General features: G+C 43.9%; 1 protein-coding gene across 5 annotated transcripts in view; it reads left to right on the top strand.

The window, feature by feature from the left end:
- Positions 1-3,300: 3,300 nt before the first annotated feature.
- LOC147034437 (mitochondrial fission regulator 1-like) overlaps positions 3,301-15,657 on the top strand; it is a 29,054-nt gene continuing 16,697 nt past the window's right edge. The window contains exons 1-6 of one of the 5 annotated variants that reach the window (XM_085883316.1): positions 3,301-3,630; positions 10,336-10,474; positions 10,710-10,817; positions 13,566-13,678; positions 14,562-14,788; positions 15,297-15,549. In XM_085883316.1, the coding sequence (XP_085739442.1) occupies positions 10,439-10,474; positions 10,710-10,817; positions 13,566-13,678; positions 14,562-14,788; positions 15,297-15,549 (737 nt within the window). In that variant the 5' untranslated portion in view covers positions 3,301-3,630; positions 10,336-10,438. Of the gene's footprint in view, positions 3,631-4,248; positions 4,401-10,335; positions 10,475-10,709; positions 10,818-13,565; positions 13,679-14,561; positions 14,789-15,296; positions 15,550-15,657 lie in introns of those variants that run through there. The other 4 variants (XM_085883311.1, XM_085883297.1, XM_085883306.1 and 1 more) reach the window with 4 other exon arrangements.

Below are 15,657 nucleotides of genomic sequence, written 5' to 3'. Positions count from 1 at the left end.
GAGCCATGAGTGGAGATGGCCTTGAATACCATGGGAAGAGAGTTTGGTGAGTAGGGCAGGGTGCCAGACTGTGTCAAAAGCACGTGATATGTCCAGGGATACGGCTCGGATTTCCTGTCTGGCATTGAGGACCTCCATCCATTGATGGGAGAGCAGTAGCAGCATATCTAGGGTAGAGTGACCTGGTCTGAAACCAAATTGATGATTGGAAATCAAGCCATTGGAGAAGAGGAAGGATTTCATGTCTGAAGCGATGATGGATTCCATAACCTTGCTGATGATTGGGAGAAGGCTGATTGGTCTGTAGTTACAGGGATCTGTTTTTGCACCTTTTTTATGCAGGGCAGTGATGTTAGCAGATTTCCAAGCAGATGGCAGATGACCTTGGGAAAATGAGAGGGTGAATAGAACAGAGAGAGGGTGAGCAAGAGCAGAAGAGCAGGCTTTGAGGACACGTGGGCTGATGCCGTCTGGACCGGTTGCAGAATCTGACTCGAGGTTTGAAAGCAAGCTCTCCACCTTGTCAGGAGAAAAGGATACAGAGTCCAGGGACAGTTGGGTGCGACTGGGTAAAGTGGGTAGAGATAGTGATGGGTTTGGGACACAAGATTTAGCTGCAAACACCGAGTTTAGACATTCAGCTTTATCACGTGTGGAATCAGCAGTGCGGCCATTTGAGGTAAGGGAGGGGATGGAGGGGGAACATACACCAGAAACAGGTTTGATTAAACGCCACCAGGATTTTGAGGAGGGAGAGAGGTTTGAGAGTTCAGACTTGAGATGAGAAAGATGTTATTTTCTGGCTCTCCTGAGGGTAGCTACACACTTGTTCCGAGCTTTGTGGAAAGAACTGAGATTGCCCTCAGTTGGGTTTGCTTTCCATGAGGCAAAGGCAAGTTGTTTCAGGACAACTGCCTCGCCACAAGCTTCAGTAAACCAAGGGCGGGAGGAAGGGTAAGACAACTGAACACGAGAGGGGATAAATCTGTGCATGAGGGAGAGCAAGTTTCTTTGAAAGAATTCCCAGGATGAGTTGATGTTTGAGAAAGTAGTGATAGGAGACCAGTCTGTAAGTTTGATGGCTGCTCGGAGACCCTGCCAGTCGGCTTGAGTGAAATGCCAGACTCGACGGCGGTGAGGTGGTTCTCTAATAACAGCCAGAGAGATGTCCACTTTAACAAGGACGTGGTCAGAAGAACCAATTGGAGCGAAGGAAGAGCAGCAGATATTGTCAGGGAAATTTGTCAAAATCAGATCCAGAAGAGATGGAGTACCATTGGTTGAGATCCGGGTCGGGAAGTTGACCGATTGAGTCAGTCCCAATGAGTCACAGAAAGCTTTTGCTGATGTCCCATGGCAGGTGAGAGAGGTACCCACACCGAGCCAACTGGCGTGATGACAATTGAAGTCACCACATAAGAGGAAGAGAGAGTTTGGATGAGAAGATAGAAGATGGTCCATGTTTTCGGATAGTGAGGTGTAGATGGAGTCATCACTGTTCGGTGGACGGTACAGTACACATATATACATGAGGTGGGAGTGGAGGGAAGCCGAAGCCAGAGGTATTCCTGGGGGTGTGGGGGAGTGAGAGCAGTGCAGGGAGAGTGAGGAATAGAGTCTTTGATGAAGAGAGCAACACCTCCACCAGGACGAGGCTCAGGTCTGTCATACCGTAAGAGGGAGTAGCCAGGGAGAGATACTTGGGAGTCAGACACGTCTTGGGAGAGGAAAGTTTCTGTTAGGCAGATAATGTCTGGTTTGTCAGTGGCAACCTGTATGGAAAGATCTGAAAGGTTTGAGCGAAGGCCCCGGATATTTGAGGTCCACACTTCTTCTGAGGTTCTTCTTCTCTCTCTTCTTCTTCTTCTTCTTCTTCTTCTTCTGTCTCTTCTTCTTCTTCTTCTTCTGTCTCTTCTGTCTCTTCTTCTTCTGCCTCTTCTGCCTCTTCTGCCTCTTCTGCCTCTTCTGCCTCTTCTTCTGATTCTTCTTCTTCTGTCACTTCTTCTGCTTCCACCTCTTCTTCTTCTTCCTCTTCTTCTGCTTCTTCTTCTTCTTCTGCCTCTTCCTCCCCCCCCCACCTTTCTCCTTTACAGATTATTTTCTATATATCTTGGCAAATATTATTTTGCTTTACCTCCCCTCCCCCTTTTTCCCTTGGGATTAGCTCGGGATCCCTGGTACGTGGTGGAATTGTCTTATTCATTTTGTCTTGGTGCCTGTCCTTTAATTTCTTAATTATTATCAATGAATATGTTTTATTGCATTCCTTTTTAAAATATTTTTTGTAACATGGTCTATTCATTGGTTGGTGGTTTACCCTGTGTTTTGTGTCCTGAGTAAAACATTTGAATTTATTCCTCTGTTTTGAATTTTGCATTACATTTTTGGACTTACATACGATACTGTGCGTTGAAGAGTGGGGTGTTTGAATTGGCATCAGCATGAGGATGTTAACGTCGCTCGGTCACATCTGATTGCTGATACAGCGCGACCGCACACGGGGTACGTATTGGTCTCCCGAGAACGTCGATTCGGACCTCCGGAACAAGACGCTTCCCCGAGCCCTCTACCCGAGGGCTCGGTCGTAACAACCCATATGATGGCCTCCAGGCCAAAGAAGATCTTCGTTCAATGTGGGTCATGAAGACTGCCACCAACAAACGGCCATGTGGTCCTGACATGTATCAGTGCAGTTTATGATGATGCATGCACACATAGGTGCACCGGGGTGTGGTTAAGAGTCATGTGACCCGCCAAGGTACCTGTTGTTTCCACTTCAGAACCTTCATCCCTGTTTATCAAGTACATTACAGGTCCCACCTACGTTTAGGTTTCCCCCCCCCCATGACCCCTCCACCCTCCCCCCAGTCCTCCACCCACCCCCATGATCCTCCATCCCCCCATGATCCTCCACACCCCCCCCCATGATCCTCCACACCCCCCATGATCCTCCACACCCCCCATGATCCTCCACACCCCCTCCATGATCCTCCACACCCCCATGACCCTCCACCCCCCTCCATGATCCTCCACACCCCCATGATCCTCCACCCCCACCCATGATCCTCCACCCCCCTCATGATCCTCCACCCCCCCCATGATCCTCCACCCCCACCCATGATCCTCCACCCCCTCATGATCCTCCACCCTCCCCTCATGATCCTCCACCCCCCCATGATCCTCCACCCCCACCCCATGATCCTCCACCCCCCCCATGATCCTCCACCCCCCCCCCCATGATCCTCCACCCCCCCCATGATCCTCCACCCAGAACTGCTTCAACAGCGAAGGACCATTTGATGACCACCTGCTGCTCAGAAGAGGGATAAGTTTTCATTTGCGAACCAGTGCGGTGTGTAAATAATCCCAACAATGTTTAAGCCCACGTGCAACGTGTTTCGGTTTACAAATGCATTCATCACGAGTCCAACTATAGCGATTAATTAAATTACACAGGAGAAGAAGAAGAATTCGAACGGGGTCATCTAACGTTTTTGGGGGATCGTGCAATATGGCACGGGAAACCCTCAGTGGTTTGAGCGAACAGCTGCTGCACACTCGCTCGTTCATGGACTGAAGACCTTTCTTGACCGCCTAGGCCCGAGGCCCACTAACACGCTCCCTTCGTGAGTACGTTGGTTGATTGACCTCGTTCTCCGGTCGGTTTCCCGAGATATTAACGCCTCAAGTTGATGTTTTTTTTTACTTGTTCTGCCTTGAATTGCTGAGGCCGTGACCCCGGTTGTTTCCATTTGATAAGTTCGACTTTTCCTGTGTTTATTCTTGGGAATATAATTTAAAGTGTACATTTTCTTATGTGGTGACGACACAGGTCACGTGCACAGCATAAACCAATGGGTGAATTCTTGAGGTTCGAACGCGTGAACGCCACGTCCAGTCTGACAGAAAAACTGCAAAACCGCCGCTTGTGACGATATTATTTTTTCTTTTGTTCTCAATTTTCATGTTGACAATACTATTTCTTCTTCGGATCACACTTTCACTTTATTTTGAATAAAACCTGATTGTATAAACGGTTAATAACATAATATTTATTCAGTGTGTCTATCTACTAGCTAGAAAATAGTTTCTCCCGCTCACCGTTTTCAAATAAAACCACATTATTTTCCTAATGGTTTACTTGTGTGCAGTTTACTAATTAGTCTGCGAATGCAAATTCCATTATGTAGTTTCAAAAATTATTCTTTTATAATTTACGATCTCCGGCGTTTCATCCAGAAATGTGACGTTGCTTTACAATTAGCCACTCAGGTCGCAGTTTTCGAAACATTCATCCAATCAGAACGCGGTGTTGGAAACACGATAAGCCAATCAGCATGCTCAGGGCTAAAACGGATATTCGTTTGAAGGAACGTTGTGGTGACTGTATCAATGAAAAGGTGGGTCTTCGTGTTTAACGATTAATTTCATCTCATGATGCATTTGTTGTGCAGGGAATTCATTATTTCAGACGTGCTGAAGCATATAAATCGAGTTTCAAAGATAATCGATCAGGGTTAAAGGCCGATGGACATTTACATTCACACCACATCACACCACACACGCACCTCTCCCTTACGAGGATCTTAGAAACATCCTTCCTTGGGAATGACAAACGAATTGCACATGGAAGCTGTCCGAGGTTCAGTGACGAGCCTGAAAAGAACCCTCGGAACGAAACTTTGAGAACAAGGAATAAAATCTTCACAGCTTTGTCCATGAATCGTGATCCCCCACACCCCCCCCTCCCCGAACCGGAGGTGGATACTTCGAGCCGTGGGAGGACTCCGTTCCACCTTCTGAAATCCGAGTATGGGCATACCAATCACGCACATACACTCACATACACACATACACACACATGCACTCACATACACGCACATGCACTCACATACACTCGCATATACACACATACACTCACATACACGCACATGTACTCACATACACACATATACACGCACATACACTCGCATATACACACATACACTCACATACACTCGCATATACACACATGCACGCACATACACTCGCATACACTCGCATGCACTCGCATACACTCGCATACACTTGCATACACACATACACACATACTCAGATGCACACATACACGCACATAAACACACATACACGCACATAAATACACATATACACACACATACACACACATACACGCACATGCACACACATATACACGCACATACACGCACATAAACACACACACACATACACGCACTTAAACACATATACACGCACACACACGCACATAAACACATATACACGCACATACACGCACTTAAACACATATACACGCACACACACGCACATAAACACACACACACCTAAAGCAGCAAGTCGGAAGCACACCATCATCACAGCTGATGTGCCCCAAGCCATAGCTGGCTCAAAGATGTGATCTTTCTCATATGAGGTAGCTCCATGTGGGTTTCATTAATCCGAAAGCTGTTTTTCCGACATGTGAAACATGCCAGACTTGATGATTTGAAGGTAGAATTCATCAGGTGTGTTTAGGAGATTATACTGGAAGGAAACGCACATTGAAGCAGAATTCCTTGCTGACATGTGAAGCAGCACTGTGGCTTATCAAATGGCCAAAGTTCATTCCTTGACTGGCTGAACACGCTTGTGAATACAATGACCTGTACCTTAAGAATATTGTGCAATGTGTGTTACTCAGCACTTTCAAGAAGGTGTTCGAGATAGAGGTGTTCGATCGATAGAGATAGAGATAGAGGTGTTCGAGGCAAGGTGTTCGAGATCGAGCAAAGTTTTTGTGTTTTTTATTTTTTTGAAGAAGAACTCTGTACTGACATGGACAAACCAGCAAAAATGTTGGGTGAGCAGTTCAGTGGATGTATGAATAACTTTCATGAAGAATACTGTTAAACCCCAAACTTCATGCTATGGAAAACACATGTGAGAATGCTTGAAAACCTTATCTGTATGGACTTTATAAGGGCACAGCAAGATGGGGAATGCCCTCTACACCTAGACTCATTTGCTGCAATGTTGCCATGGCTGATGATCTATGATCACACAAATTATGCAACATGTGGGTCATGTCGGCCTGGTTGATACGAAAGGGTTATCTGACGGAGACGACTCCAAAAGTCCATGCCACGCTCAGTGCAGGGAACTTTGTGATGAAGAGAAGCAACAGATGCTTCAACCAAATTTCAGCCGATCAGTTTATGGAACCAATCCATCAAATGACACACGCCGAGATCAGGGATAAATCAACATTGGGGGGATGCACAAAATATGCAACGATTTTTTGGGGGGGGGGGGGATTTTAACCCCGGTTTATGCTTCAAGAGGTGGGAACTTAGGGTCGCAAGGGTGAAAACTGAAGAAAAAAGTTTTTTTTTTAAACTCTATTTGATATTTGGTCATTCATTCCTTGGTGGAACTTTTTGTCATCTTTCAACTTTGCTTTAGATGGGAAGCGTGGGGATTTGCGATGGCATGCTATCGACTTTGCTCTAGTATCTAGTATTATTATTAACTCGTTATGCAACATGAACAAGATGTATATTTAAAAAAATAATTGATCAACTGCACAAAGAAAGAACACAAAACTTTACACCATATTGCTTTTCTAAACAAAGCACAAAGAAATATTTTAAATAATTGTTATTTCTTAATAAACAACAATCTATAAACAACAAGTCTGAAGAAAACAATGATTCGCGAGTGGTATTTGACGATGTATTTTGTTTCAGAAGTCAAGGATGAGACAATGTGATAATTTTTGCCCAAGTTATATAACATGATGTTGGACGGGTGACAGGTTAATAGCTGCAAAATGTCGAAAACCCGGTTTCATTCAACAACTTTCAAAATTTGACCTTTGCATAACCTTTAAAGGTCACAAAACAATGTTGTGGACATTAAAATAAGGAAACAGGATACGTGCTATAGCTTATTGGAGTTTGTCGAAGAAGGTCGAAAACCCGGTTCGATTCCCACAACTTTGAAAATTTGACCTTTGTGGCCGTTAAAGGTCAAAGGTCAAGGATTATGACCTTTGGTGCAAAACTTCCTCTGCAACATTCCAGGAACAATATAACGTCATATCGGCAATATGGCATTTCGCACTCCTCGGATTATCCATACTTTGATGAAATCGGCGTAAAAACAAACTTGAAGGGGGCGCCACGGGCAAGGTGTTCGAGATAGAGCAAAATGCTTTCAAGACTTTAGGTGGGGAATGACCTCAAGATTATGCACAAAAAATATTGTCATCCAAGCTCTCAAAGTTTGGGCGGTCGTATGATTTTTATGTCAAAATTCGCAATTTTCTAAGTGCTTGACCTTGGGACGAAAATGAAAAATCGGACAACGACAAATTTTAGATCATTCATTTTGCTATTCAAATACCGAAGAATCCATTCCATTCAGTCAATTCCCTCGGAGAAGATATTTTTTTTAATCCGACTACCCCCTAAAAATGGCTATTTTTGGGGGGCGTGGCTTTGCCCACAATGGGCGTCGCACACCCTCATCCAGGAAAACGCAACTACATATTGATATCGAGCAGTTGCACATAACCAAGTTTCATCAAGATCGGATCAAAGTCCACGGAGTTATGCTCTGGACAGACAGACAGACAGACATAACGAACAAGCCCGTAGGCGACAAGGGATTCGCTAGGATCGAAGCGCTGGATACGAGGCTTTTCATTCTGACCGATCCACCGACGAAGATTCATTGCCAAGACGTATTGGTTCACATACAATTAATTGTTCCTCTGCCTGGCAAGATTTTTCCTATTGCGTATTTTGCCAACTGGCACTCTTCATCAAAAATGACGGTAGACACCCTATTTTTGAAGGACTACCATTTGAAAAATAATTTGTTTGCTGGTATGTGCTGTAGAGCCTCGCGTTGCAGACACACACACACACACACACACACACACGCACACACGCACACACACACACACACACACACACACACACACACACACACACACACACACACACACACACACACACACACACACACACACACACACACACGGAAAACCTGATAAGCTTCTCTCAATTCCCTTGTTTAACCACTCCTCCTGAGCCACACAATATTTTTCATTTTCCGACACCACTCCCACTTTCCTACGCCACTCCCACTTTTCATCAACCACGTCCACTTTCCTAAGCCCCTCATAAAAAATGACGGTAAATAGACACCCGATTTTTGAAGGACTACCATTTGAAAAATATAACCTCAATCAAAAATCAGCTTGAGTAAAATTTTATAAATATCTCGAAGTGTTTAATTCCGAAGTCTCGTTTCTCTACATTCAAAACTGAAGGACAAGTATTGAAAATACTGTACGCGGTTTTTTGGCCTCTGCACAGCAACGGGTGGTTGCTAGGCAACGAAATTCAAACGCCCACATTCCCAGACCATATGGCACCTGTTGGCAAAGTTTCATCGAAATTGGTTCGCTGGTTCGTGCTGTGGAGCCTCGCGTTACACACACACACACACACACACACACACACACACACACACACACACACACACACACACACACACACACACACACACACACACACACACACACAACCAGACAATAAGGGATATCCAGCATTTCTAGCGAATCCAATATAGTGGTCACTCTGGCTGGTGCTCGTGAACCAATAATTCGGTTAATTTGTAAGCCCAAAAGGAAAATATATCCTTCAGTGTCCTAAGAATTCATTAAGCTGCACACAAGATCTTTGCCCACATGTCCACCTAGCATCAAGAGATTGCGCTCTCCAAATAAAAACAAGGACAAATGTGTCCAAGAGCAGCGTCCTAAAGGTTTTGTCGGCTAAAAAACAACAAAAAAAAACAACTTTCCGATATTTTGTCACGTGCCTTGATTAAGCCAATAGCGAGACCCATCATAGTGTATTTACGAAATATAGTGTATTTACAAAATGAATAATGTATTTACGAATTTACAATACATTAAATGGAATAATCTTTAAATTATAACGTGAACTTTTCGAAACTTCAAAGCAAATGTCCGAATATATTTAAAAGTTCATGATAGACACTCTCAAAAGGCACCCTCAATGCGAGGATGTGTAGAAGTGCTTAGTATTTACGGAGATCCGGATCGTGTATATAAAAGAGCCGAGTCCGAATATAAAGGTTTTGTTTTCACAAGAACAAGAACAAGAAGAACAACGCCGAGCGTTCTTAGAGCAGCTTTCGCTACGTGAGACGCTGCTAAAAATTCATAATCGTTCTTGCCGATTCAAACATTAATGCATTTGTTATTGTTAGTCCACCATAAACCCTCTTCTGGTGAAACTACCTTTATCCAGGATCACTGCTCTCCTCTACTAATTTGTTCCACCCTTTTCTAACCTGTGGAATCAACTTCCACATTCCCTTAAATCTCATTCTTTCCTCCAGGTCTTCAAGCCAGCTGTTCACCACCATGTCAGATCATCCCCAATCCAATGCCATGATCTTTTGGGGTTTTTTTTAAAACCTTGTTAGCTCCGCCCAAATCCCTCCTAATTTTCCAGTTTTTCCTCTTTGGAGTTTCCTTCTCCGTGCATGCGTGTTTTACGTCCTGATCCGTTCTGTGTGCTCGCTCTTCCACGAGCCTCGGCTATGTACACAAAAACAAAACCGTTGTGAAGCTTTATGGGCTTCTTGACCTTCTGCATTGAAATTCCTTGAAAGGATTCTCGTATTTGAATGCATTTAGTTTGGGTTAAATATAATCATTTGACATTTTAAAAAAATCTATTTTCGGAAGGTGTTTTTTTTTTAAGTCAATCTTTTTTGCCTCTACATGTTGATGTAAAATGTCATTTTTCTCTATTTGTTATCAGATTTTCACCACTTAAATGTGTGCAATGGTTTTCGCAACCCTTGGAAGGTCGTATATTCCATTTACATTTTTATATAAAACTGTCATACTGTATCTTATGTGTGTGTCCAATGTGTTATTGGTGTCAAATTTGACACTTTTAACCTTGAGAATAACCTTCAAAGTCAAATTCAAAGATGGAATTGGTCCACATCATATTCAGCATTCCACGCCCAATTGTTCTCGCATGGTTATTTGCTGTTAACAGAGATGTGCCTCCTTTGCAAGAACACAAGCTCTTGGCAGGTTTACGATGACATAAGGCGTACCACGATTGTGTAAAGCTCTGTGCATTGCTCGTGCAACACATTGGCTCCACTCATACAGATTAAGTGTGCACCAACAATGTGACGTGTGATGCCGTCCCTAAGCAAGAGTCAAAGCTTGAACTTTGAGTGCATAGTGCGAAATGACCTCCCGATACTTAATGCGGCCAGGGAGGAGGAAGAACCAAGAAGAAACCAACTACCTTGTGCAGCGGCTCCTGGGACGAGGGGAAGAGTTGAGGTCGCATGGGCGTCGTTGCTGCACGTATTTTTGATGCTTCGACGATACATGCGATCGTTAAAAACCCTGGTGAGTAGTTTTCTCGCTGTCGTTTGAGTGTGACATGCATGCTGATAGGAGGCATGTGCAATGAACTTCCAGTGTCGTGTTTTGCTCATCGCAAGACAATTCTAATGTGCACTTCCCTTGGGATAACTCAAGAATGAAATGGCCAATTTTGTTATGATTCACGATTTATTTTTCAAAGAACTTATTCGTGCTCGCACAGTGTATAATTGTGAAAATACTGTGTTTTAAATCACAGCTTCATTTCTGGCTGTGGGAGAGGAAACCATATGGAAAGTCACGTAGCCTTGTCCGCCTTATTGGCTCCGCTCTGCCACAGCCGCGTTACTCCAAATCCCACTTCCAGGTGACCACTGACTGTGATGTGTGCCAAAAGGTGTCACAATATTTTTCTGTTTGTGTGCCGATGTTTGTTTTGAGTGTAGTTCCAATAATTCTGCCATCCCCAACTACATACTTGTAGTAGACATAATACAGCTGACAGACTTTATTAATGTTGCATTATCTCTAACCATCAGGGACCTGTGAAACATCTGCAACATGTAACATGTAACTTCAAGTCCTCAACTCCCCCTCCCTCATAAACCCAAAGTCATCAACCTCCACCTCCCCAAACCCCAAGTCCTCACCCTCACAACCCAAAGGCACCTTTTACAGAGCACTGTGATGAAACAACAGAAATGGCTAGATCTTGTGCTTATCCACCACGATTGAGAGAGGATGCCATATCCATGATGAAGGGGTAGAAACAGCCGTTGCTCAAACTGCAACACCATCTCCACTGAGCTACCGGCACAAGTGCACGGGCGATTTGAGCGGTGAATCGAACACCTGTTGCCATTGCCCGGCAGTTACCACAAGAACACCTAAAAATAATTATCTATTATCAAAACAAATTTTGACAAATCAAACGAACCACCATCTATTTTTTTTGTGGAGAGAAAGTATGTATATATTATCTACTACTCCGAGAAGATTTGACCTGGGACATTAAAACTTTCGGGATCACCCCCACAATACCCACCATCATTCCACCCCCCTTCACAATACGCACCACCACCCCCCCTCCACCATCCTCCCCACAATACCCACCACCATCTCACCCCCCCACAATACCCACCACCATCCCACACCCTCCTCCACCACCTCCCCCCACAATCCCCACCACCATCCCCCCCACCATCCTCCCCACAATATCCACCTCCATCTCACACCCCTATCCACTCTCCCCCCCTCCCCCTCCACAATCCCCCATCCACTGGGGAGGGATATCGACTGTGGGACATGGCATGGACACACATTGCATCCAGCGAGAGTATGAAATGGGATGATCCCGTAACATACAAGATACTTGGTCAGCCTGCGATGGCGGGACAAAGCATTCATCGCCCATTTTATCCGTGGTGTCCGAGTGTACTGGACGATGATGGTTATTTCTGCTTGAGTAATATGTAAACCGATTTATCAATTAATACAAAATCCCTCCCTCATAAACTGATAGTTGAAAAGCAAAATCTTCCGAGCAGAAGTGATCATGTGACCAGCATTTTCATCTTCACTAACACTTGTGCCTTCTTCCTCTGAATTGCTCGCACAAGGCTCTAAAGTCTAAACAATACGGCTCCACAATTCCCCCAAAAGCATTTCCATCACTAATTTTGTCTCCATTAGTTCCTTCAAAATCCCAATGATCACTTTCAGCATTCTGAGAGCTATCGGTGTTGCTATCGACGGTGGAATCGGTATCTGAATCTGATCTTGACGCGCACTTTCTCTATGTAAGCTGCTGTTCGGATCAATATGGCTTCAAGATGTGATGTCACAGGCGAAATCGAAAATCGACATTCTAGGACTTTTTATCTTATTATTACAATTGGTGATTGGAAAAAAAAAGAAGATTTTTTTTCCCTTAAAATTAGACCGTGACTAATGATTCTCAACCGTTTTCAGGAAAAAAATAAATTGTGCTTCGGTTCCCCTTTAAGGACCACCTTCCAGCATGCGGATCGTCCTGCAAATTGCTGTTCTGGGGCGGTGCCTTCATAAGAGGGTCCTGTCTACATCCTAACTGCAGCTCATTACACCCGCTGACATTTGGCGGGAAGGGGTGGGGGGGGGGGAGATGGGGGTTCTCCAGCCACGCATGTAGCACTTTTACATGCCTGTTTACACTCAAGTCTTTCACCCGGTTTTATCCCACACTACTTTATGATGGATGCTCACTGCCTCCCCAGTGCACACATTACATACATGTTATCTCTGATGTGCCCCTAGTTACAGGTGTAAACCTAATCTACCTGATACACACAGAAAAATATATTACGTTCTGGCTATGGTTTTCCCCTCCCCCCTCCCCACTCTCCTTTCCACAAAAAAAAAAAAAAATTACATACACACTTGGACATCACAATAAAATTCTGAATCTCTTTGAGGAGATAAAAGGAGGAAAGACATAAACCTCCCCTCCCATTTTCCAAGGTGATGGTTATACAGCCCCCACTTGTACAGGGGGTCTTTGATCACATCATTCTTTTCAAGGTGTCTCTGAGTACTGTAAGAGGGACCAAGGGCTGGGGTAACAGCTCGGCATCTTGTATATTATTTCCGAGTTTGTGGTTTCGTGTCGTGCTATCTTCGACTTTGTTCTGCTCTCGAGTAACGTTACGTGATATTCGGCTTACATTATGTCAAAGACCATATGAGGTGCATGGTACAAAAAAGTAAATAAAATGGTTCTGAAACAGTGAAATCGTATTCCACTTACTGCATTAAAGTAAAATTACTACTGATACTCTGCATCAGTTCCTTTCTCAAACACACCCACCCCAACATGTCGCGCAGAGCGCGGGTTATGCTAGTGAATAAATTATGAATATCCTTGGTTGCTAAACTGAACTTTCAAATTTGAGAGGGAAGGGGAAGGGGTGGTCTCTGCAATTGCCACTATTGTACGGATAGGAGGGTTTTGAGTTTTTTTCAGCTCCCTTTTCTTTGTTGATTTACTTCTAATATTTTGTTACAAGGATTTTTCTGAGTCGAATGCAAATTGTCCCAGACTTGATCCAATGACTAAATGTGAGCCTATCATTTCTAGCTCTATCGTGAAAAGCCTAAACCTGCACGTTGTCAAGAATCGCAAGCAACCTGCACGCTCGCCGACACTGCTTGGATTGTGAACGACGTGGGTGATGGACGCTCTCACCTGAGGTCAGTCTCATGAATGCTGTCTCATTGTTCTGGAGTTTGATGGACATGTGAGAGTTCCACTAAATTGGTGGCGGAGATGACATCGAGTACTGTAGTTCAGAGGTTTTAAACAGAAAAATTATATGTAGAACTTTGGTTATGGGGTTTGGAGCATCACCGTCTTTATGAGTTTATGAATGGCATTTTCGTGGCCTCCTGTAGTTTCTTTTGGGGGGATTTATTGGTCACCCACAAAGGATAGACCAGACCAGACCAGGTGTGCTAGATATTCCTCTTCCTGAAGGTCATTTATTTCATTCGTAGCTTTGACAAAATGCTGTAATAATCCTCACTCTAAAGTTGACTTTTTGTTAACCACTCAACTGTTCTGCAACGTTTCCCCTAAATGCATGCTGGGAACAAGCCAGGTCCGAATGTGCTATCTCACGAGATAACACGTTTGCTGACTATTCATAAGCGTAATACAGTTGGACCCCGTGTATTCATGGGTCTTGAAATGTGAACTGTTTCTATATTCGCGGCCCCGTGCTTAACGTATTCATGGTTTTTCGCGGATGTATTCACGGTTTTTCTGACCTGCTTCTTCATTCGCGGCTGTGTGCTTCACGTATTCGTCGTTTTTCATGGGATATTTTTATTTTCGCTAATGAATCAGGAACCTAGCCTCCTTTTCCCCCATTCATACATTCAACATTCACAACATTTTTCAGGAATGTATCCCCTGCAAATGTCAGGGTCTGACTGTATTTCCATTGATAGTATGCATTTCTTTTTTGTTGTTTGCTCCTGAAGTTGTCAAAATGCATTTGGATTGATGATGTAGTTTGTCATTATTATTATTATTATTATTATTATTATTTGGGTTTCTATGTGTCGCTCTCAGAGTGGAGTCGGTGAATGGAGACTGTCCATCACCGTTATCCCAACAAAAAGGCACGAATGTGTTTTCCTGCCACAAGACCATTGCTCAGACGGGAGAGGATTCCAAACTACTCGACGGAAATGAATCGTTCACGAGCAAACACTCTGCACAGCGTATCCTGGCATTGGAGGCTGAGCTGGCACTTATGCGTGCACAGATCGCCCGACTGGTGACTTTGCAGCAACTAGGTCTGTTGTGGTGATCCCGTGTGTATATTCTTTGCCTTTTGTCTCTGCATTGCATAAATCCTCCACCACCTCCCTCCCATATCCCTGCTTGTTCCCCACCCTCTTGCTCTTCCCTTCCCCTTTGCATTGTTATCACTATGTTGTAATTTTGAATCATACCATCACTCGGTAAAATATCGCAGAATGCACCAAAGAATAGGTTGTATGACCTATGGAGCAAAAGACCGAGCAATACTGTCACATCAATTGCATGACATGCTAATAGACATTCGGTGATATCTGATGCCATTCCTTCAGGACAGCTGAATGTGTCTGTGTAGGATTATATCATAACTGCAGACATTTTGATGAACAGCACCTTGAGTACTTGTAATTTACATAAAGTGCATTTTATTGATTATACATTCCAAACAAAGCCTTTTGTGGCGTTTCCTCTCAATTTCATTTTCTTTTCTTTTTTTTAATCCTTTCGTTTATACTGCACCAAATATTCTGATTGCTTCTTCAGTTCCCAATGCCTGCCAACCAAACTGCTCTGCAGGGCCACTACCACAATCTCTTCCACCTCCACCACCTCCTCTTCCACCTCCATCACTGCCATCCCAGAAGGACTCTGTCATGGACGTGATCCGACAGCGCCGAGCCAATAAGACATCTTCCTCGCAGAGCAATTGCGTGACTCGAGCACCACCTGAAACGTTCGTGAATATGATGGAAGTGTTGAAGGATATGGACAAAATAAAGCTCCGTGCTGTACAAAGGTAAATCTTTGCAGTTTTGGTTTTTTTTCACTTTTGAAATTTGTAATGTGCTGCTTTTGTCTTGGCAAGTTGAAGAATAGCTATTGTTTTTATTATATTGTGAAGCTT

Source organism: Eptatretus burgeri, chromosome 1, assembly GCF_056783735.1.
Source record: "Eptatretus burgeri isolate ZD-2024b chromosome 1, Ebu_testis_v1, whole genome shotgun sequence".
NCBI lineage: Eukaryota > Metazoa > Chordata > Myxini > Myxiniformes > Myxinidae > Eptatretus > Eptatretus burgeri.
The sequence above is the reverse complement of the archived record's forward strand: the minus strand, read 5'-3'. Positions and strand labels throughout refer to the sequence as shown.